The sequence below is a fragment of the Monodelphis domestica genome, chromosome 2 (genome assembly GCF_027887165.1).
Source record: "Monodelphis domestica isolate mMonDom1 chromosome 2, mMonDom1.pri, whole genome shotgun sequence".
Classification (NCBI taxonomy): domain Eukaryota; kingdom Metazoa; phylum Chordata; class Mammalia; order Didelphimorphia; family Didelphidae; genus Monodelphis; species Monodelphis domestica.
In genome coordinates this window covers 429,281,865-429,305,501 of record NC_077228.1, presented here as the reverse complement: position 1 = coordinate 429,305,501, position 23,637 = coordinate 429,281,865, and the positions used below count along the sequence as shown (strand labels likewise).

At 34.6% G+C, this 23,637-nt stretch overlaps 1 protein-coding gene across 1 annotated transcript; it reads left to right on the top strand.

The window, feature by feature from the left end:
* On the top strand, positions 1–21,649 carry NUP43 (nucleoporin 43). The gene is made up of 9 exons (XM_001370909.4): positions 1–155; positions 240–916; positions 2,430–2,552; positions 4,214–4,291; positions 5,934–6,114; positions 8,631–8,766; positions 13,085–13,236; positions 15,364–15,486; positions 19,850–21,649. The coding sequence occupies exons 2-9, from the start codon at positions 797–799 to the stop codon at positions 20,077–20,079; spliced, it is 1,143 nt and encodes a 380-aa protein (XP_001370946.1). The 5' UTR covers positions 1–155; positions 240–796; the 3' UTR covers positions 20,080–21,649.
* Positions 21,650–23,637: the final 1,988 nt, after the last annotated feature.

Genomic DNA, 23,637 nt, shown 5'->3' with positions numbered 1-23,637 from the left:
GTAGTATTCCAGGCAGAGGGAATGATGAGTGCAAAAAAGAGAGAAAGGCAAGGCCATATTAAGTAAACCTTTTTCATGCAAAGAATGCTTGGGAGTCATGTGAGATGTTTAGAGTAGTATTATGAAGCAGGATTGTGGAGGGCCTTGAAGACCAGGTAAGGGATTTGTACTTTTTCTTTTAGCTAATATAGAGAACCACAAAAAATTTAGTTTATTAAATAACTGTTTATATAAACTAGGGGGATCTCTTCCCCCTAGTGTTTATCTTGTAGGTGAACAGCAAAGTCTCGGATGAAGGAAACTAACAAAAAAATTATAAGGATATAATTCGGATATTTGCTTTAATTGGGCATTTACCCTCAGAAACACCCAGTTCTTCCTGGATTTTAATAACCATCACGTCCTAACAAAAATGTAAATTTAAATCACAATATCAGCTCTCGGGGAGAAGGAGGTATATGGGCGAGTGCGCTGTTTTCTAAAATTCACAAAGCTGACGATAAGTATGAAGATCTAATAGAAAGGTGAAGAGGAGAGTGGAGAACCGAAAAGCAACGCCAGAACTTTTAAGTCGCACTGTCCTCAAGAACCCTAAATTCTCAGAGCTTCAGCCAGCGGTTCACTTTATATCAGAAATCGAAAGCCTTTCGGAGCCTGCCGAAGAAATATGCCTTTTCTCGGCTGCCGTCTCCCGGTGTCTTCTCTTAGCCAATCAGGATGCCGGGCAGGTGGGCGAGAAGGCCGGAAGAGGCGGGTTTAGGGATTGGGCGCGCGGTAGAGTTACGGCCTCTCAGTCATGGAAGAGATCTTTGCCAAATTTGTGTCCCAGAAGATCAGCAAAACTCGCTGGCGACCCGTGCCCTTCGGGAGTTTGCAGCCCCCCGAGACCTTCGCCACCGGCTCATGGGACAATGAGGTGAGTTACTTTCTTCTCTCTTGTCTCTTGCCTGCCAGGTTCCCACATGTCGCCTCCTCCCTCCAGCCCTACCACATCTTCCTCGTGCTCCCGGGAGCCGCGACCAAGCCCTGTAGACCTCCTTCACCTCCCACCTAGCGCTACTCAGCCCACGCACGCGGAACAACCCATAGGACTCACCCTCCCGGCTTTGGGCCCGTTCTGAAAGCTCCCCGGAATACAAGTCATAGATAGCCTCCGAAAGGGATGCTAGACATTATCCATTCCAATCCTCCTCTCTTTACAGGAGAAGAAACTGAGGCCCAGAGAACTTGGCTTTTTGCCCGAAGTCCCACATAAAGAAATTTAAAACCAGGTTCTCTCTGATTTCATTGCTCTTCCGGATAAACGCTTCCTCTGCTCTGTGCTTACTGCCTTCCTGTAAATGCTCGCTAATACTGATGACCTTTAAATAGGTTTTCTCTGTTAACAAGCATTTATTTTCTTAACCACAAACGCCTGAATTGGGAGGATGGTGGAAACCTTGTAACCAGTAGGCATTGTCAAGCAAATCCTGTTTTGGCTGTGTCTAAAAATGTGTCTCATTCTGCATATATAATCCGTTACCTCAGGAAACAAATACATTTTTTATCATTGGTCTTTTAGAATCCTGGTTGATGTTTGACTTGATTGGAATTCTTGGCTTTCAAATGTCTTAAATTCTACGTGAAAATATATTTCATGAAATGTTGTAACTTAAATTGTTTTTCTGGTTCATTTTTTTATCCCATCACATTCTTATACCATAATTAGTTCAGGTACTTCCCAATTGATAAGCACCCTTTTAGTTTCTGTTTTTTGGCTGCCAGGAAAATAGAGGTTATACATATTTTTACACATAAGACTAATAGTAATATCTTTAAGCAAAAGGGTATACACAGTTTAATAACTGAACATGTTTGCAGAACCAGTTAACATCTCCACCATCAATCTTTTGTTTTAATAATAACTCTTATATACTTACTCTGTTTCTCATAGTTTTTTTTCTCATGTATGATCTCAAATATAAATAGGAATGCAAACATCATTTCTTATTATCTTATCTCTTTTGCTGGATTTACTCCTAGGCTATTACAGTGCCTATTACACTTATTTATGGCTTAATAGTCTTCTTAAATTAATTAGTGAATACTATAGTACTGGCTCCTAACATTTTCTAATTTGAGGATTCTTTTATAAATTACAAAAATCTTATACCTCCATGATGGTAGTTGTCCTATTAGTAAAATACATAATGATGATAACAGTAAATGGTGTTCATAAATAGGGCTTTGTGGACATGTTAAACTTGTTCATTGCTCCATTCCCTGCCCTATACCTTCCCTCCTAGGGTTCCTATTTATTGGACACTTCTTAAATGATTTAAACTGTTACCACATTGTTAATCCAGAAGTGAAACATAGTATATTTGTAGTGAATGACAATTGTAAAATGGACTTAATCTGCTGTAACTAAAAATGCAACTAATTTACAGGAAAACAGTGTTTCGCTCTGGTGTATTGGAGATTTTGGTAATTTAAGCACTGATGGAGGACTTGAAGGAGACCATCAGTTATTGTGTGACATCAAACATCATGGTGATGTAATGGACTTGCAGGTAAGAATAGAGGTAGTCATGTATTCCTGTATATGTATATATGTATATAACCTAGACATTTTAAGAACATATTTAAGGATTACTTCTCTTAAAACTACTTTATATTCATATAATCCATAGTTCATCTATTGTTTAATCTTCTAAGATAAAGAATAGCTTAACAAAACCAAATTTATCTAAGCATGTTTATTAAAAATAATATTTTTTATCTGTACAATAACTTATCAAAATGCTTTCATTACCTTACACTTACTGGTAATAGTTATGCACTGGAACAGAAGACTTTTTGTTTCATATAATATTTTGATTTCTAATACTGTTTTGTACATTCTTTTTCAAGCCTTTTTCTTCATTCCTTTGTCCTGACGATTCTTGTAGTGCCCCTCATATTCCCTGGCCCAGAGCAACTTCAAAATTGAGATAATTAAGAGTGAGAATATAAACTCTATCTTGTCTTGTAAATAAAAACTAGTTTCAACTAAGTGTGTCTGTGTAGTCATGTCATGGCAACATCCTTGCCTTTTCCATATTCAGTGAACAGATGAAAATCAACTTGGATAGGCCTAACCTTATTTCTCCATCTAGACTGGCAAAGATCCTAGAATCCTCTGATAAGACATATGACTTTCCCCCATCATCATGAGGGGATCAGGGAGGAACTATAAAATATAAGCTGATCTCCCCATTAGGTATCTACCAATTAGAGATGTCTTGGGCTGTCTAGGGGAATTCTAAATAGTGCATATCAGCATCCATAATTGTATTAAATGATTCAAGATGCTGAATAAATTAGTCTTTAATCATCGAGAGAGATCATGGACCAATGATTATTGGTATTCCAGTCAATAAATTGATTTTTCTTATTCATAATCCAGTCCTTTGGAATTTTTACTTGTCACAATACTATATAATTTTAGCTTCTTTAAGCTTTATTCTCCTCTCTAAAGTAATAAATCATAGAGTTGTAAAGACAATGTTTTATAAAGCATCAAGGATCAGTGGATAGGAGCTGGCTTTAAAGTTAGAAAGACCAGGTTCAAATCTTGTCTTTTAAGACAATGAGTTACAGACTAGTGGCTGATACATGTTGCCAGTTTGTATGTGTAAGAATTTCCATTTTTTGAATTTCTTTCACTGATGAAATCACAGTTCAGATTAACACCCCCCCCTCTAAAAAACCCTACTATATAAATATGAATTATTTATAATCTTGTTAATCTCTCTGAGCTGTAATTTGTTGTTGTCTTTCAATTGTTTAATCATGTTTGACTCTTTGTGGCCCTGTGGACCATAGTGTCCATGGAAATTTTTTTGGTAGAAATACAAAAGTGCTTTGCCATTTCCTTCTCTGATGGATTAAGGCTAACAGTTTAAGTGACTTGCTGACGGTCACACAGCTAAATAAATATTTAAAGCTTCAGGTTTCTTCACTTTAGACCCAGGGCTCCATCATCTGGGTCAAATATCTGCTCGGCCTGTCTTACTGAGTTGTGAGAAGAAAATGAAATAATGTATTTGAAATGCTGAGTAAAATGTAAATTTTGTACTTATTATCATTGTCTTTCATGCTTAAAATAGTGGTTGTTTATTACTAGTTTAAAATGTATGGTCCTTTACTAATATTTTGAATCTGTAATGAGCAGGATTTTTCTACTACTTAGTTTTTGGACCAGGAAAGAATTGTAGCTGCTTCATCAACAGGATGTGTAACAGTTTTCCTTCACCATCCAAATAATCAGGTAAATAGCGTTTTATAGAAAATTGAACTTTAAAAAATATTCTTAAGCTTCAAAGGTTAATATAGAAATACTTCCTTAATGAAAAAGGAATTATACTTTATAATCCTAAAACCGAAAGGGCAAAAAAATTACCAAGTGTTCATATTAGTGTAGACTTTTTCTCAAAAGCTTATATTCTTTGGATATGATGGTACATACCTATAATCCCAACTATTAGGAAAGCTAAGACTAGCAGATCTCTTGATCTTGGGAATTTTGAAATACATTGGGCTAAGCTGATTAGGTGTCCAAACTAAGGTTGGCATAAGCAGGGGGCTGCCAAGTTGCCTAAAGAAGGAACTAATTGGATCATTTAAGAAACAAAGTAAATTAAAGCTACCATGCTCATAAGAGTGGTACTAGATCCATGACTAGTTCTTGCACTGTCATTTAGGTGAGATAGGTAGATCCAGTCTCTCTTTTTTTTTTAACCACTTATCTTCCATCTTGGAGTCAATACTCTGCATTGGCTCCAAGGCAGAAGAGTGGTAAGGGCTAGGCAAGAGGGGTCAAGTGACTTGCCCAGGGTCACATAGCTGGGAAGTGTTTGAGGCCAGATTTGAACCTATGACCTCCTGTCTCTAGGCCTGGCTCTCAATCCACTGAGCTACCCAGCTGCCCCCCTTTTTTTAAAAGATATTCTTTGCTATTAAGTGGTGAAAATTCTATTAATTTAAACCTAAAATACCACTTTAGTCAGTAACTACAATGATGTTTCTATGTTCTTGTGATTTCTGTCTCTTTTACTCAAAGAAAATAAGAGCACTTATCTCACTTGCTATAGGGGAATCCCTTTGATTCTACTATTAACACCTAAATTTTTACTTAAAGGGATAGATTTTGAGACAGTTCTAAACCTTCATACAAAATGCCCCTTTAAAAAAAATCTTACTCAAGTTTGTTGACCTTCAGAAAACAATATGGGACACTTTGATAAGAAAAACTTGTAGCTTCATGTAGAAAATCTGATGCAGTTTGTAACTTAGGGAAAAAAAAAACAACGTTCAGTTTTTCATTCTTCCTGTGCAAATCATCTTTATGATAGGCATATTTAGTAAAGTCAAAATGAAATATTTAAATAATGAAAATGAAGGCTTTAAATTTCTTGATGAAATTATTTGCAGATCATGTAATTTCTGGCAAAAACCTGGTTGTTTTTAAGAAAATTATTTATTTTTGAACACAGTAATCCTGAATACTTAATAACTGCTTCTTTAAGAGAAAGATAAATAGAGTAAATGTAATGCACTGTACTGCAATTTAAAGCACTCCTTGCTTGAGAGCTTTTTAGCTATTTTGATAGTAAGAGGCATTATAGAAAAATATGCTACTCTTTATCAAAGCATGTTTCCTAATCATCAGCATTACATTTCCTGTGAAATATAAAGGACAAGGAAAGTATTTCTGTGGAGATGAGAAGAAAAGTAGAAACAAAAACAAATGCATTTTGTGCCTTTGATTACTTTAGGTTATTTTCATTCCTTTCAAACTTGAAAGTATTATATTATTAGAAGAAATATTTGATGTTTTGTTGTTTGGTAATGTGAAGGTAATACCAAGTAGCTTTAAGGTGTATTTCTTTTTTCTCCCCTTTTCTACACAGACTCTTTCAGTCAGCCAGGAATGGATAGGAGCCCACTACCACATTGGCCCATGCAGTCCTTCCTACAGGAGCGCACCATGTACTGGTATTGTATGCAACAGTCCAGAGATTGTTACTGTTGGAGAAGACGGCAGAATCAATCTCTTCAGAGTTGGTTACAAGGAAGCTGTACGGACTATAGGTAAGAGAAATGATTAGTTAATTTTCTTTGACCAATAAGTATCAACCACCTATATTTTATAAACCACTATGTCACTGTGCTGTGAGGAATACAAAGATGTATAAGAAGATCTGTTCTTGAAAGACTCACAGTTCAGTATGGGAGTTAAAACATGTAAACAAATAACTGCAATAAAAGGCTATATGTGGGGGCAGCTGGGTGGCTCAGTGGATTGAGTGCCAGGCCTAGTGATGGGAGGTCCTAGGTTCAAATCTGGCCTCTGACACTAACTCGATGTGTGACCCTGGGCAAGTCACTTAACCCCAAAAGCCTGGCCCTTACCACTCTTCTGCCTTGGTCCCAATACATAGTATTGATCTAAGGTAGAAGGTATAGGTTTAAAAAAAAAGGCTATATGTGATTAATAACTTATGAATGATAAACAATAAATGCTTTAGGTATGTAGATGAAGAAGGAAATGTTTTTGCTTTAGATGATCTAAGAAGACATCATAGAGATTACTTTGAGCTAGAATTTGAAAGATGGGTGCAATCTTGATAGAAATGATTGGGAGAATTTATGGGCAGTAAGAATAGCTTGAACTGAAGGGACAGAAGTCAGAATCCACATTATATATTTGAGAAATAGTTTTTTGGAGATGTAATATGAGATAAAACCAGACAGTAGTTTGTGCCTAAATGGTGGGGGAAATGGAATGCCAGACCAAAGATAAGTTAGCTAGAAAGGGCCACAATCTGAGAGCTGTTGTATGTTGGGAATGGTGAAGGACAAGGAAAAGTCGTAGGTCTCCATATAGCTTTGGGCCTGGTTGAATTGTGGTGTTATCAATAGAGTTGGAGAAGAAATGAGGAAGCAACAATGTTTTTTATTGAGAAATACCCCTTGATTTGGAGACAAAGGATCTGGTTCATATTGTGGCTTTATCACCTATATGTGTGACCTTGGGCAAATCATTTCATTTTCCTGGGCTTCAGTTTCCTTATCTGTAAGGGGAGGAGATTAGGCTCAATGATTTTAAAGGTTTCTTCCATCTCTGAATCTATGATCTTATAATACTGTAAACTAGTTTGAAAGGGATTGGGAGAGATTATGTGTTTTGTTTGAGATAGGTTATATTTAAGGTGGCAATGAGACTACTAGGTGGAAATGGAGCTTGGGAAATCGAGACTTTTAAGTACATTTTTTGGAGTTGTACACAGGTGATAATTAAAGCAGTGAAAGTAAATGACATGGCAGAAGAGAACAGATAAAAAAGTTTCAGTAGTGTAATCGATTATGAATGCCTTATTTAAATTATAAAAGGAGAGAAAGAATTCACAGCATAAATGGGGGTAAAAAGATATACCTATCAGTCATCTACTTCAAATTTTCTCTTTTTACTGAATTATACTGCTGATATTTGCTAGTATAAAGTTTTTAATTGTGATGACTTATGGATTTATGTGTAAATAAAAAACAGCCTTGGCTCTATGGGTATGATTCAGTTTAATGTTCTCTTGTTTTTTCTTTCAATGGTCTAATGAGTCAGAGATGGTTTTTATATTTTTAAATAGTAAAAATCATCCTAAGGTTACTGGAAATACAAAAACAGGGGGTGGGTCAGAATCCCATAGGCTTCAGTTTGCTGACCATTAGCCTAATTTCTTAGCTTTCAGCTTAAAATGGAATATGGCTATTAAGAATCCTTTACAAACCAATTAGCTTTACATAAAGGATAATCTTGGTTTCATAACCATAAACATCATTTCCTACTTTTTATTAGTCAACAAGTATTTCTTACCTCTTCTGTGCTTAGCAATATGATTAATGCTGTGAGGGACACAAATTTTTCTTCTCGTAGAATTTGTAATCTGTTTATACAGGTGAATTGCACATCTTTAAAAATTAGCATCTACTAATAAAAATATTGTAAATACTAAATTGTACAAAATTGGCCTTATATAATGTAGTTTGAAAGGAAAAAATTTTGAAGACTGGAGTCATTAGGGAAAGCTTGATGTGGGAAGCTGAAATGGAACTGGACTTTAAAGAATGAGAACAATTTGAATAAGTGAGGATGGAGAGTATCCGGTAGGAATGAATATATTTTGTTGATAAAGCAGTGAGGAAGATTGACCTGCCCTGAAAGAAAAGCAGTTGTTAGGAAAATAATGTTAAGTAGGGTGGAGGCCAAATTTGAGAAAACCTTAAGAATCAGACTATGGTAGTCCTTGAAACCATGATCAGTTCTCTCTCAAATGCAGGACGTTAGACATATATGAGGGATACAGAGAATTAAGAAAAGTTCATCAAAATCCTGCATCACCACTTTTTGTAAAATATTTTATTTAAAACTATTAACATTTTAATTTTTTTAATCAGTCCTTAAAACCTTCCTCTACTCTTAAAGTATTATCTCTGATTATTTGAAAGATTCAGCATGGGTTGCATATTTAAAGTAATGGAAGAAATATATACTCAGGGTTTGCCTTTTTTTTTTTAAACAACTACTGACATGCAGTTTTCTTAATTTGTAGATAATGCAGACAGCAGTACACTCCATGCAGTGGCCTTCCTTCGAACTCCTGAGATTCTCACAGTAAATTCAATTGGACAGTTAAAGATATGGGATTTCAGACAGCAAGGAAATGAACCCTCTCAGATACTGTCACTGTAAGTTTTGTTATACATTATATTATATAATACATATTAGTTTTCTACTGGATTTATCCCTCTACAAATGTCTTGTCCTGATGCTCTGTTTTAGGAGATAGGTTATTTTGGGGTTTTGAAGGTTATGTCAACAGAGCACAGACTCAGGTTTTTGTTTTCTACCTGGAAGTAGATAGTTTATAATAAGAAAATCAGCTTCACTACAAGTTGTCTTCTAGGTAATAATAATAATAGCTAACATACAATGTTTACTATGAATTAGGCAATGTACTTAGTGCTTTACCATTATTTCATTTGATTCTCACAACTATGGGAGGTAAATGCTATTACTATCCCTAGTCACATAGCTAATAAGAGTTTGAGGTTGTATTTTGAAAGGATTTTTTATTCCCTTTGTCTATTTTGAGTTAATCAATCAACTAAAAGTACCCCTACTTAACACTTAGTAAGTCTCCAAGTAAAAGAGTTCACAAGTCACTTACTAGAAAAAAAAGTTCACACCTCCAATGGCTACAAGCACTGACCCACCTTGGGCAGTGCTAGGCAAATTAGGAGGCTGTGATTGGTTCCCGTGAAGTGGAAGAGAGACAGGAAGTGATATGGGAAAAGGGCTATACTCTCTCTGCTGTCTCTCTGCACTTTGGTGGGATACTTTTCATCATGAGCTCTGGTGAAGACTCTTGGTGGTCTTGGCCTCATATGCGCTGAATGTTCTTTTGCGGTTATTTCAGCGTCTCCTGGCTCTTTGGATTTCAGTTTCCTGATTAGAACCTTGGATTCTGGTGAAATTCACTTTCAGATTCACAGTCTGGAGGCACTGGGATTAGGACTTGGGGTATTTGTAGCTAGGCGATTTTTTTCTACCTCTTTCCTATATTTCCCACTTTAATATCTCTACCTTGCTATAAATAAAAGCTGCCAATATTCATTTTGACTTAAGTTAATTATTTTTATAAACAGCGACCACAACAATAATTTTTTTAAAAATTCTTATATTTGTCAAACCCATTTTTAATTATTACAATTTGAACTCAGGGTTAATGACTCCAGGCCTAGCCACCTAGTCTAGCTGTAAGCACCCATGAAATTAATACATGGTAACATATTGATTGGATCACCTCCCTGAGTGCAGATCCTAATCTAGCCACACCTCATTCTGTGCAACTCTTGTCCGTGTTCTATAAACCATCATATGTTAGAGGCCTTCTGTTGGGACTATATTTCATGGAATCTAGTATAGTATTTAAGTAATGTGTTTCTTATCATTCTCATTACCCAAATGATTCAGCTCCTTTTCTGATTGTGTTTCCTAATGGAAATCCTTTAAACAACTTTTTGCACATACATTTTTATTGGTCATATTTACTTACATCCGCTAGGTATAGGTATCTCTTGATTTCTAGATCACACACAATTTTCTTCTTTTGAGATTGTGGTATTCTATATTTTGCAACCATGCAGCATCATTAAGAATATCATTAGTGTAACAATCATAAGTAATATAAAATTTTAATATTTTCAAATGCTTTGTATATATTGCCTATGGTCTTCAACCTTGTGAAGTTTGTATTGCAGGTATTATGTTTTTTTCATGATGAAAATATAGTTACTTTTAATAGCTCACTTCCATTTTCTATATATTGTCATCTTTCCAGTTTCACTTATAAATGCTCTTATGATGTTCTTATTTCAAAGTCTGATGTCAGACTTTTATCTCCATTGGTTTTTGCTATTTTATTAAGTGATACTGCTCATAATCTTCTCTCCTTTTTTTTTTTTTTTTTGCAAATGTTTAAGCTTAAATAGGTTGTTTCCTTTGGCCACTATGATTTTTTTGCTTGGCAAAGAGATCAAGAGATTGCTAGGTAAATATTCTGTATTCTTTTGGTTTCCTTATTCTGGAAGCTGCTTCACATTGGTGATATTCAAGGCCATTATCTTGACTTCATTTTCTCAAATGAGAGGCACTAGCATTTAAGGGCAAATGGGAAAAACTTCTTGCAGAAGGTGGAATTTCAGCTTAGAGTTGAAGGAAGCCAAGAAAAGTCGGGAGAGAGAAAATTCTAGAAATAATAAACTACCAGTGAAAATACTCAAGAGTCAGGAAGTAGAATTCATTGGTTGAGGAATAGTGAGGAGGCCAGTGTCACTGTATTATGGAGTACATTGAGAGGGTAAGATATAAGAAGACTTGAAAAGTAGGAAGGACTTCAAATAAAAACAAGAACTTATATTTGATCCTGGAAATAATAAAATGTTGTTGTTGTTGTTGTTGTTTTTAATGGAGGCGTGATATGAGTAGATTTGTGCTTTAGGAAAATTACTTTGGTAGCTAAATGGAAGACATACTGGAATGGAGAAAGACTTAAGACAGAGGATCCAATCAGTATGCTATTGGAACAATCTAGGCATGAAGTCTTAAGGGCCTGCATCCAGGTAGTAGCAATGTCAGAAGAGAAAAGAGGCAGTATTTTAGAAATGTTACAAACAAAAAATTTCCAGGACTTGGCAGATTGGTTATAGTAGGTGAAAGTGAGGAGTCAAGAGTGAAGGGGGGGGGGAGGAGGGGGGGAGCTGGGTGGCTCAGTGGATTGAGAGCCAGGCTTAGAGATGGGAGGTCATAGGTTCAAATCTAGCCTCAGACACTTCCTAGTTGTGTGACCCTGGGCAAGTCACTTAACCCCTATTGCCTAGCCCTTACCACTTTTCTGTCTTGGAGTCAATTGACTCCAAGACAGAAGGTAAGGGTTTAAAAAAAAAAAAAAGAGAGTGACACTTAGGTTTGGAGCCTGGATAATAAGAATGATGATGCCAGAAAGGGGCTGGTGGTGGTATTGTCTTTGAACTCTGCAATTTCTAGTTGCTAGTCTAATTTCTTCCAGAGAGTTGATTCCAAAGTGTGCCAATGAATCATCTAACCTGCTTAGCCATGTCAGATAACCATTTTATTGAACATTTACACAATTATAAAACAAAAACCCTTTGGATTTCTGAATTATAACAGAGCAAGATAGTCCCATTATTATGTCTGTTATGGTAATCTGTGGTCAGTAATCTTTGGTGTTTCTTTTGTAATTGTTTTGGGATGCCACCAACTCACACCCATATAAGAATAGTGAACTTTGAGAAGAATAGCTGGACCTAAACACAGAAGAAATCTGTGAAAGAGAACATGGAGATATAACATAGAATTAGACCTGAATCACTTTTCAAGATAATTTCAAAGGAAAATTAAATTAAATATCTTTGAGAGTTGTATCATAGCTAAATTAGGTCTTATTTCTACAAATAATTTTGCATTGATAATTAATGTTACATATGTGGTTGGGCGTTTCTGTATCTACCTACACATGCACAGACACTGTCTATCTGTGTAGTTTACTGCCCAAACCAACCTGGATGTTTCTAGGCAAAAATCAAATACTATTTTTTTTTTTAACCTCATAAGCATTTGTAATAAGGAGTGTTTGGGGATAAAATATTTAGCAAATGGCTGGTTTTCATTGTGCTTAGAAAATGAGGATATGTTCAAAGATTTCAATTCAGGTACTGAAATGTTTTCCCATTTTAAAACAATGATAATGAACAATCAATCTCATTAGTAATTTTGAAGTTAATTCAACAGATATTTTCAACATCTTGTTAAATTCACCAAATTATCATATTTGTTAGATCTGAGTGCAATTTAAGATCATTGTTAATAGAAAGGCTTCTTTTCAGAGTTGGTATATAACATACAATTCATGACAACATAGTTATAGGAGCATCAGAAACTAAATGTTAGCTTCATTTTGTTTTGCTATACCTGACTTTAGCTAACATGCATTCTGAATAATTGTGTATTCTATTTTAGGTTTTCTAGATATTTTAAATACATATCTAATCAAGTTCTGGAATTTCTATGTAAAGTTAATTGTTAGGAAATTAAAAAGAAATTAATCTTAAGGTAAGCAAAAAATTTCCTAAGCATTAGAATTATCTTTAAAAGAAGTTCCTTACTGGAGTGCTCCAAGCAAAATCTGGATGACCACTCCTAAAATATGTTGTTGAAGAGATTTTTGCTCAGGTAAGGGTGTGACTAGATGGCTTCTGATTTCCTTTCCAATTCAGATTTGTGCTGGGTTTGTTGATCAAAGAAAATGAAGTATTTCCCTTGAAAATGGCAGTTTACTTAGGATACTGAAGACTGAGGAACCGATTGTAATTTATAGTAGACAGTATAATTTTGGTTGATGTTTTAAGATGAAATAAAGGAAAGAAAAAACTGATGTAAGGAAGTATCTTTTTTTCTTATCTTTTTTTGCGTTTTCTTCAAAAGAACTGGAGACAGAGTTCCACTCCACTGTGTTGATAGACATCCCAACCAGCAACATGTTGTAGCTACTGGAGGTCAGGATGGAATGTTGAGTATTTGGGATGTTAGGCAAGGTAGCATGCCAGTTTCTCTGCTGAAAGCTCATGAAGCTGAAAGTAAGTATTTTTGAGGAAACAACTTTATAATTAGTGACATGTATAATAATTTCAAGAGCAAAATTGTGATGTTTGTAGACAGTATACATTATTTTTCACTTTTTTGCATTTCAATTAGTACATGTGTTTTGGAAATAAGTTCTCTCTGAAAATTGAAACTAAATATCCCTTCCACAGCAGAAGAGTGTTAAAGGCTGTAAGATTAAAATTAAATATCCAAATACTCTGGGGCAGCTAGGTATTAAGTATATTAAGAACCATGTCTAGAGACGTGTTAAAAAATGTATATAATTTGGAAAGGGAAGAGGAAGGTAATACAGTGGGAAGACAGTACATATAAAATTATTGAATCTATTTAACAGAAGGGATGAAGAAAAGGGAGAGGGTGAAATCTAAATGTTTTACACACTAAATCAACACTATCTAACTCACACTAAATTAAAACCTAAGTTCCTAAAGGCAAGTCCAACAGGTAATCAAAATCTCACAAATAGAGAGTCCTTGGTAAGGTGGATACTGAAGTCCTAGGATTGATGTCCACAGATGGTTAGGACAGTCTGCTCTCTTCACTGTCCAGCAGAAGACTGAAAATAACTTCTCACCACAGCCAGTAGATATTCAAAAGCCCAGTAGCTTGATGGATGGGTTTTAAGATGTCTTAGCCACATACCTTTTCTCCTTCACCTCCCAGGTTCAGAGTGACAGTTGGGGAACTGTTCCTAGGAGTTCTGACTCTTAAGCTCAAGAAAATTCTGGTCTCAAGCCCCTGGCAACCTTTATTTCCCATTGCTACAGATGGGAGGTCCTGGGTTCAAATCTGGCCTTAGCTGTGTGACCCTGGACAAGTTACTTGACTCCTCCTCCTACCCCCCAATTGCCTAGCCCTTACTACTCTTCTGCCTTAGAACTAATATACAGTGTTGATTCCAAGACGGAAGGTAAGAGTTAAAAAAAATATATTCAGATACTCCAAGTATTATTTTTATAAGATTTATTAATAATAATAACTCAAAGTAAAGGGAAGTAAAGAGAGAGAGAGAGAAAAGAGTATTTTTCAGCCCCATTAGCAGGGGGTAAAAAACAAACCCGAGGGCATGATTACAGAAACTTTTAATAATCCAATGTAAGAACTTACATGAGGACACAGAGGAAAGGAATTCTGAAGAACGTCCTGGGGTACAAAATTCCAACTACACATATTCCCCCTGGAATCCTTTGGGAGACTAGTTACCCAAACTTGTAACTTTAACTAAAGGTATATACAATAATTCAGAGATAAAAGGGAAATAAAAGAGAAAAAGAACAAAACTAATGTTAGGTGCATTGACAGAAAGCTAATTGAGGGCAGTTCCCTTTGGCATAAGAGTGTACATTCAAAATAAATGCATATTCAACTCCCTATGGTTCAATTTAGGACATCCCAAAGTTCACTCTGGATCTTTTGATGTAGCATGTGATTCCTGAAGGCATCTTCATGGCTGCTTTCTCCAAATAGTTCACTTTATGGATTCTGGGAGGTAGCAAGTTTCTTATCCTAAAATTACTCTCAAAAGAATTTAAACTTTGCATTATAGGATAATAATACTTATCCCCCTTATTCCCCCATGAGGATGATGAAAAACACAGGGATCACCCAGGGATACATGGGGAACATAGTCCTGGGGTACAAAATTCCAACTACACAAGGCTATGCAGCTGGGGTTAAGTGACTTGCCTAGGACCACACAGCTAGGAAGTGTCTGATTTGAATCTAGGACCTCCTGTCTCCAGGCCTGGCTTCCTATCCACTGAGCCACTAGCTGCCCCAACAGAACTGTTCTCAGGAAGCATGTTTTCATGGAATCAGGGTCACAGGCAGTATATATGCCTAGTGGACCAACTTATATTAAATTTTAGAAAATTTCAATAATATAACTTTCATTGTTAAATCCTCCCCAACTGGGTTCTCACTTCACTAACCTAAAAACTTATTTGCCATACTGTTTAGGCTCAAGGCAAAGAATTTTTTGCCTATGCTCTTATACACACACATACATATATAATTAAGTATATTCCAATTAAGAGCCATAGGATCTTTGTTGAACTAGCCTATTAAAAAATAAACCTTTATTTGCTCTTGTTCTGTAGTGTGGGAAGTTCACTTCCATCCATCCAACCCAGATCACCTGTTTACTTGCTCTGAAGATGGATCCCTTTGGCATTGGGATGCCTCCACAGATGTTCCTGAAAAATCATCACTTTTTCACCAAGGTAAGAAGTCTTGGAAAAGACTTGTGGGGGGCAGCTGGGTGGCTCAGTGGATTAAGAGCCAGGCCTAGAGATGGAAGGTTCTAGGTTCAAATTTGGCCTCAGACACTTCCCAGCTGTGTGACCCTGGGCAAGTCACTTGACCCACATTGCCTAGACCTTACCACTCTTCTGCCTTGAAACCAATACACAGTATTGATTCTAAGACGGAAGGTAAGGGTTTAAAAAAAAAGGAAAAGACTTGTGCACAAATATTTCATTATCCTATTAGAAAATAGGATTGTTGGGAAATTTATTTTTCTCTCAGGAAACTGCTTCATTGCCATACCAAATGAGAAAATACAAATCTTCATCATAAGGGAAGTCAGTCTCATTCTTCTGTCACATAAAGATTAAATATATATCAGCCTTGGAGCAAACCTAAAATTTCTGATTGCCATTTCACTGATGATACTTACAAAATTCTATAATACTAGTACTAGATATAGATACTTCAGGCTCTTTTTTGTGTGTCTCTGTTTTCTTGCCACTGCATTGTTTAATAGGCATTGATAACCTTGCCAAGGATGGACTAAAGGAAAGGGGGAAAGAGGTACAATATAGGTTAAGATTCTGATTTTGTTGGCCAGATCTTCTCAGTTTATATTGATCTTAGTCCCAATCAGAGTCATAAGTGGGCAGAAGAAACTTAGGGATTATGTGAAAAGGAGCATATCTTTAGTTCAATTAAACATTTATTTGTTACAACTATGTGCAGATCAGTTCTCAACAACTTTAAGAAAAATAAATGTGATAAATGCATAAGAAAGATTTAAGCAAAATGTTGAGTTCAGTTCAAGAGGGATGAAGGAGGCCATTTCCAATGGGGAATCAAAAATAGCTTTATCGAAAAGGAGATATTTGTTCTGGACTTTAAAGGATGAATAGAGAGGACATTCTAGCCATGGCAGACAGTACAAACATAGACTCAGGAGTGGGAAGTGTGTGGTATGTGTGGGGTACCACAAATAATCTAGTTTAGTGGTAACATAAATGTACATAGAATAGAGTAGTACGTGATAAAGTAGAAAGGATAGTGTGTATCAGGTTACATGGAGCCTTGAATATTAAACTATCTAGTATGAAGTTTAATCATTAGTCAGTAAAGAGATATTTTAGGGTTTTTAGCTATAGAATGGCAGAACTAGTTTTCAGTATAGGGAATACAAATTTGGCAATAGGGTGAGGGAGCCTATTACAGCTAGCAGGGTGGTATTGAGTACCTTAAATGGAATGGTAGGAAGAAAAGAGGGGAAGGATTTTTACAAATGGAATCAACAAATTAGTAATTGGCTATTAGAAGTGGGGATAGGAGTAGAAAGGAAATATCAAAGATAACCACAAATCATCAAATATGGGAAAGTGGATAAATGGTGGTATTGCTGACAGAGTAGTGAATACAGAAGGAAAAGCAGATTTTGGGCAGGCTGGTTTTTAAATACTATTAAGATATGTTTTGTAAACAATAGAAAATAATAAGATTCTGGGAAAGAATATTTTTTTCTTTGAGTCAGGAGAAAAGAAATGAGTAGGTAATGATGAAAAGTTTTGAGGAGAATTAAGGGAACACCTATCAGATCATCTAATTTCTCTCTTGTAATAGGAAGTCATTTTATAAATAAAAAGTTGGGGTTGGGTGCTTGAGATGAGAGGAAAAAAGAAAGGTATAGATTTGGAAAGGTAGTTGTGGAGGAATTAATTTTAAAATCTTAAAATTGTAAGAAAGTTGGGAGGCTGTGGTATCTTCATTTTCAACAAGTAATTATTCAGCTTTCCCTTATAAACCTCTAGTGAGGAGGGAAAAAACACTAGTTCCTGAGATAGCTAGCTCTTTATCTTACTTTGATAGGACTAAGTGTTAGGAAGTATTTGTTTCCTTCCATCACACTAAAATCTTATTATTTTCTTCCCCTTGCTTCTAGTTTTAGTCTTTGTCCAAGCAGAACAAATCTAATCTTTCTAGGGAACAATTCTTCAAATACTTTAAAACAGTTTTTTTTCTTAATCTTGATGATGATAATTATACAATGCTGTTTCCCTAAAAAAATTGTTTTCTATTTTTACTGTTGTAATTATTGTATGTGGTTATTTAGTTGTGTTTACATAACTTTATTAAAGGCTTCTCAGTGGGTTTTTTTTTTAAATTCTTCATATTATTTCTTATGGCATAGTAACAAAGTTATATTTAATTTTAGCATATGCGTGAATGGTAGGTGCTTTTGGGGGAAAGTTCCTATATTTTTGCTTTTAAAAAGTAAAAAAGAAACATAGGAGGATCATAGACCTCATCATATAGTAATACCTTTCATGTTAGCAAAAAACTGTTAATTGATTAGATGCTCATTGATTGGGGAATGACTAAACCCATTATGCTGTGGTATGTGAACATAAAAGATAATTACTGTGCCATAAAGAAATAACAAATATGAAGAATTCCAAAAAACATGAGAAGCCTTTTATAAAGTAATATAGATTAAAAATAACTAAATACTACACACAATAACCACAATACTAAAAATAGAAAACAATTTGTTAATGAAACTTAGCACTATATATAATTATAATGATCAAGAGGTAAGAAAAAAAATTTTTAATGTCCCTTTTCTTTCCCTGTAGGAGTTGAGGGCTACAGATACAGAATAGTGCCTACGCTGTCATACAGTTGATATGTTGGTTTTTATGATCTACTTTTTCATTTTAAATTTTGGTTTTGAGGGAAGGCTTATTGGGTAGGTCAAGGATATATTTGAAGTGAATGTGATATAAAGACAGACAATGTGATATAAAGACAACAATGAAACTAATGGTAATAAATGTAAAATTCTGAAAATATACCAACCTAACAGGTTAAAGCTTGATTCTGGAGATCACACTGAACCAGTAGGTAAAAGTGATTTTTATAATTATCTTAATCTCTAGGGAAGACATAATGAGAATAAAGATCTCTATAAGGCTGTGGCTGAATATGTTAAGAGGCTTACTGGCATCCTGAAGTCAAAGTTATGAATGGGAACCAATTAACACCAATGTAATATGTGTTAATATACATCTTTAGGATTGTAAAATATACCACAATGGATCTGGAAAGGATCTTGATGAATATTAACAAATTACCATAATTATAAATTATAATATTAACAAAATATACAGTCCATTATCCTAAGGCAGCTATAGAAAATTTGGCATTTCCAGGGTAAGAAATGGGGAGAAGATTGTATAGATGAACAAGATGAGAAGGTCAAAATTCTACAAAAAGACTTTTGGAGTAAGCATCATCACTTTACCAAGCAATAGTAAAGACTGAAAACAAGTATATACCACTGGACTTGTAAAGTTATCTTCAAAGTGAGTTTGCCTATAGATGGACATTATTAAATAATTAAAATTCAAGAGTGGAATAAAAAAAAAATCAAATCATTGATATTATCTGCATGAACTCTGCCAATAATAAATATGTCAACAGATAAACACAGAACAGATGGCTGAGTTATTAAGATTTGTTTAGGAAATAAAGGAGTTTATGAATGTTACTTAGGATTAGGCCACTACCACCAGAAATTACAAAACAATAATCTTTTAAGTAACTGGATTATGTATATTATGCAAGATTTTCAACAGATGTCACTATGCTAAATATTTATAATCACCAAACTATGTAAAATTAAATGATTTCAAAATACAAAGGACCTAGCAAAATCATGTTGGAACAAGATGAAGTATATATATATATATAAAATGTCCCTTTTGTGCTGAGGATGCTTTCAGAGGGCGTGAATAGGATAGGCTCATATCCCGATACTTTTATTAAATTACAAGTTAAGTTACAGTTTCTAGAACACTGAATATAAAGAAATAGTATTAGGGATAACAACTTTTCCTAGGACCATTCTATCCTAAATCTGTTTTTTAAAAAATGAAAATGAGAAGACTATAGTAGATAATTTCAAACTACCTTTTAAGAAAACCCCTATGTATTTGATTCATTGTGTTTCGTGTTTCACTTTGGGGGGGGTGGCATTTTAGTGGATGGTTTAAAAAAAAGACTGGTAGGATTAAAAGTTTAAAATGTCTGTTCTGATCAAGATTTTAAGGTTAATATCTGATTCATAGATACATGAGATTAATTCATACTGATAAATAAGCTGTCAGGCAATTGATGCATTTCCATAAATTATTTGTTCATGTTTTGGGATAATAGAATTAATCTAATTTATTTGAGCATTAAGGAAATACAAATGTCAAATACCTTTAAAATATAGAAATGTATTATTTGAAAAAGTCACAAACATAATATTTGTTTATAAAGTGTTAACTATCTTTTTCACAGGTGGAAGAAATAGCACATTATTAGCTCATCCTTCAAGTAACCAGCTTAATGTTAACCATTCCCTTATAAGTTCCTGGCTCAGCACTGATCCTGCAAAAGATCGTATTGAGATCACTAGCTTATTGCCAAATAGGACACTATCTGTCAACAGTTTGGATGTTTTAGGATCTTGTCTTCTTTGTGGAACTGATGCAGAAGCTATTTATGTTACTAGACAACTTTTCTCATGAATATTAAGTCTCAGTTCAGAGTTTGATTTGTCTCTATTTTAATAGTATTGACCTTTTGAATCCCAATTTTTAAGTAAAGTTTTCAATGGGAACCATCATTTTTCATGTGGAACCATTAGTAAATGAACCGTTTTTAGTTTTGACAGTTGGGTATATCTGTTATCAGACTTGATGTCTGATGATAGAAAAACACAAACATTCAAGAGTTTCAAAGACATCTTTTGGCTGCTGTTACATACTTTAAAAATGTTTTTTAACTTCTAAAATTTAGTTCCAATAATCTTCTCATTACATTATGGTAATGTTTAAGAAGCAATTATGAGCAAAGATAAGCTGATTTTCTAGGATTTAGTATGTTAAGATTTTTCTATTTAAGAATAGTGGTAGTTATGAGATAGGGCAAAAGTTATCCCTAGATGTGTTGTCTTTTCCCTTATCAACCAAAAGGACTTCATCTCCTTTATTGTTCATGTGTATAGAACAAATATATGGAAGGGCAGTATTCTAGGCCCTGAAGCAAACATATAATTCCGGTAATATAGGAATTCTTCTTTACAGCATTGGTGAGCAGTCTTGTCAGTTTCATATTTCTTTAGGAGACGCTGCTCCTAAAAAATATGGCCTCTTCTTTTTTTCTCTTATTCATCCATGACCATTTATTTCCATCTATTCAGCATTGGTTCCCCTATATTAAAATGTGTCTGCTTTCTGAGTAGAAAAGAATGTTAGTTGGGACTAATGAAAAAAGTATTACCTTCAAAGTCTTAAGAATCTGGAATGACAATATTATTTTTAAAAGGTGAGGAAAACAATCTAGTTCTTAATGTTTTTGAACTAAACATCATGAATTTAAGCCAAAATTTATAATTTTTTGTTACCAAGAAATTTAATTTAAACTTATAAGATTTGGTTTTTTAAAATCCTGACTTGATTTTGTGCAAATGCATTTAATGCATTTAGGAGGTAAGCTAAATGACTTTCTGTCATTGTCAGTGTCACACACATATATAAAAGCAGTTAATTTGGTCACATGGTAGGTTGTCTAATTAGGATATTAATTTTGAAGTGGTGACTTAATATGAAGCATCATAGGGCACTAATGAAAATTTATGTCAAATTTTATTAATTCAAAACAGTTTTCATTAAACTATTGAAATTTTAAGTCACAGCAATGTTGACAGAACTATATATTTGCCTTGGGGTTTCATGAAAAGTAATGTTTTTATTTAGCTTTTCTATTCAAATAAATATTTTCACCAGTTTTATTGTTGCTCCAGTATTGCTTTGTTTCTAATTTATTTTTGTAATAAAACTTTAAAGTTGAATATATATCAACTTTTTTCTGTGAAACATAATCACATTTAATTAAAGACATATGCCCAGTAATTCCAGTTAAGGAGAGAAATCAGATCAGAATATTAGCTAATACTTAACTGAACAAGAGAAGAAGAATTCAGTGTATTAATTGTTGTTCTCTTTTCAATTATTGAAGCTAATTATTTGACCTAAGACAGTCTTCATTATGAAACATTAGTGGCTCTCAGTAATAAATATATTTGAAAGCCTGAAATCGTGTATTTTATTTTATTATTATTTTTTTAAACTCATCTTCTGAAACTAAGTATTGAGGATTCACAAGCAGAAGAGTAGCAAGGGCTAAGCAATGTTAAGTAACTTGCCTAGGGTCCCACAGCTAATTAGGAAATGTCTAAGAGCAGATTTGAACTCAAGTCCTTCCAAATCCTGGCCTGGCACCAACCACTGTGCTACCTTGCTGCCCCAAGTCTTCTATTTTGTATCGGGTATCCAGCCCTGATAACTCTTCTGAAAGTATTTAAAATAACAGAGGTGTAGGGTGGCACAATGGATAGAATGCCAGGCCTGAAGTCAGGAGGGACCTGAGTTAAAATTTGGCCTCAGACATTTCCTAGCTGTATGACCCTGGGAAAGTTGCTTAAGACTGATTGCCTAACCTTGTTACTAGGACAGAAATAAGTATTTATAAAATAAAATCATAAAGGTATGTTCTTAATCATAGTTTATGAATTTAGTATTCATTAAATCCCTAGCAATATTTTCTCTTTTGCTATGTGAAACTTCTCGAATGTCCAGACAACAGATTTTGTGTGCAGAAAAAGGCATTACAATTTATACTACCTCCTCAGTATTTCTATTTAACTGATCACTGTCTGTAATCTTGTTCCCCCCCAACATCACATTTGCATGAAACCGGCCAGTATTTGTACAAAAATGTATTATCTATGAAAATGTTAATACCTTATGATTATCACTTGCTCATAAATGAAAGATTTGTGTGATTACTATTATAATTAATTTAGCAGTCTTGAGGGAAAAAAAACTTGCCTTAGAGGGTCCTTCAAGTATCTTTTAAGACTCAATCTTTTTCATGACTGCTTCTTTTAGTACTATGTTAGTGAAGTGTTTGGGTCTGTGTTATTAGAAACTTTATTAATAAACTTTGTGTTTGTATTGAGTTTTATACTTTTTAAAAATGTTCTCATGTAGTTGATCATCTGTCCTTCTCATAGATAAATGGAGCAGGCATTATCCCTATATTAAAATCTAATTCATAGAGTTGGAAGATCAAATGAGATAATGTAACATACTTTGTAAACCATAAAGTGTTAAATATTTATGTTGGCTATCATCATTATTAACATTTCAAAAATAAGAAAGCTAAGGCACATAGAGATGAAGTAACCAGATCACATAAGTAATGAATGAGATGAAAAAGTGATTGTCAGTTATAAAATTAAACCATGCAAAGTACCAAAACTATGTGTAGTTTTAATAATAAATTTTATATTTTATTTCTTATCTGAAAGGGAAAAGTTGGTCGCTATTACATAACAATCTATTAGAATAGCACTGTTTTAGGAAGCAAAAATAAACTTAGGGAAAATTATGTATCATAAGATCATTATATAAACTGATTTGGCAACAAGAAACATTTCATAGGCCATATGGGTGTGGTCATCTTTCATTGTAGCCCATGATGAGTGTTTGCAAAATTATCATCACAAAAGTAATTGCATCTTACATAACTCATTGCTGAAGATGAAGAGTGTGGAAGAGAGATGCTAAAATGAAAGAAAAGACTGGATTTTGCAAAGCTATCTCATGAAAAAATGAGATAGAACTCTGCTGCCATTGGGGCATGGGAATGGAACATTCCAGCTAAGAAAAGGAAGAGCAGTTAGAGACTGCTGCTTCTTTTCTCTCTTTGGCTTGAAGAGGGAAGGAGCAAAATCCTCATTAAGCCTACTTAGCTACAATCTACTAAATCCCTTGTTCAGCAGGAAAAGATCCAGACCATTCATCTGTGTTACATTGGTGGGACTCAGACTTTTTCCCTTTGGGGAAGGCAATAGCCTATCCTTCAGAAGACTCATTCAAAACTGTATCTCTGAGACAAGATATACCATCATCTTGAATCTACAAAGACATTATGATAGTCTGGGACTTAGTCCCTGGCCTTGTGCCTCAAACTCCTGAAGACATCTCTAGGAGGGGGATAAGTCAGGGACTTCCTGTTTC

What these genes read in the sequence shown, in the direction of transcription:
- NUP43 (XM_001370909.4), top strand. Translation starts at nt 797, where the DNA reads ATGGAAGAGATCTTTGCCAAATTTGTGTCCCAGAAGATCAGCAAAACT. An exon ending in GAAAGCTCATGAAGCTGAAA is followed by an intron (nt 13,237 to 15,363) that starts GTAAGTATTTTT and finishes CTTGTTCTGTAG; the next exon opens with TGTGGGAAGTTCACTTCCAT. An exon ending in ATCATCACTTTTTCACCAAG is followed by an intron (nt 15,487 to 19,849) that starts GTAAGAAGTCTT and finishes TCTTTTTCACAG; the next exon opens with GTGGAAGAAATAGCACATTA.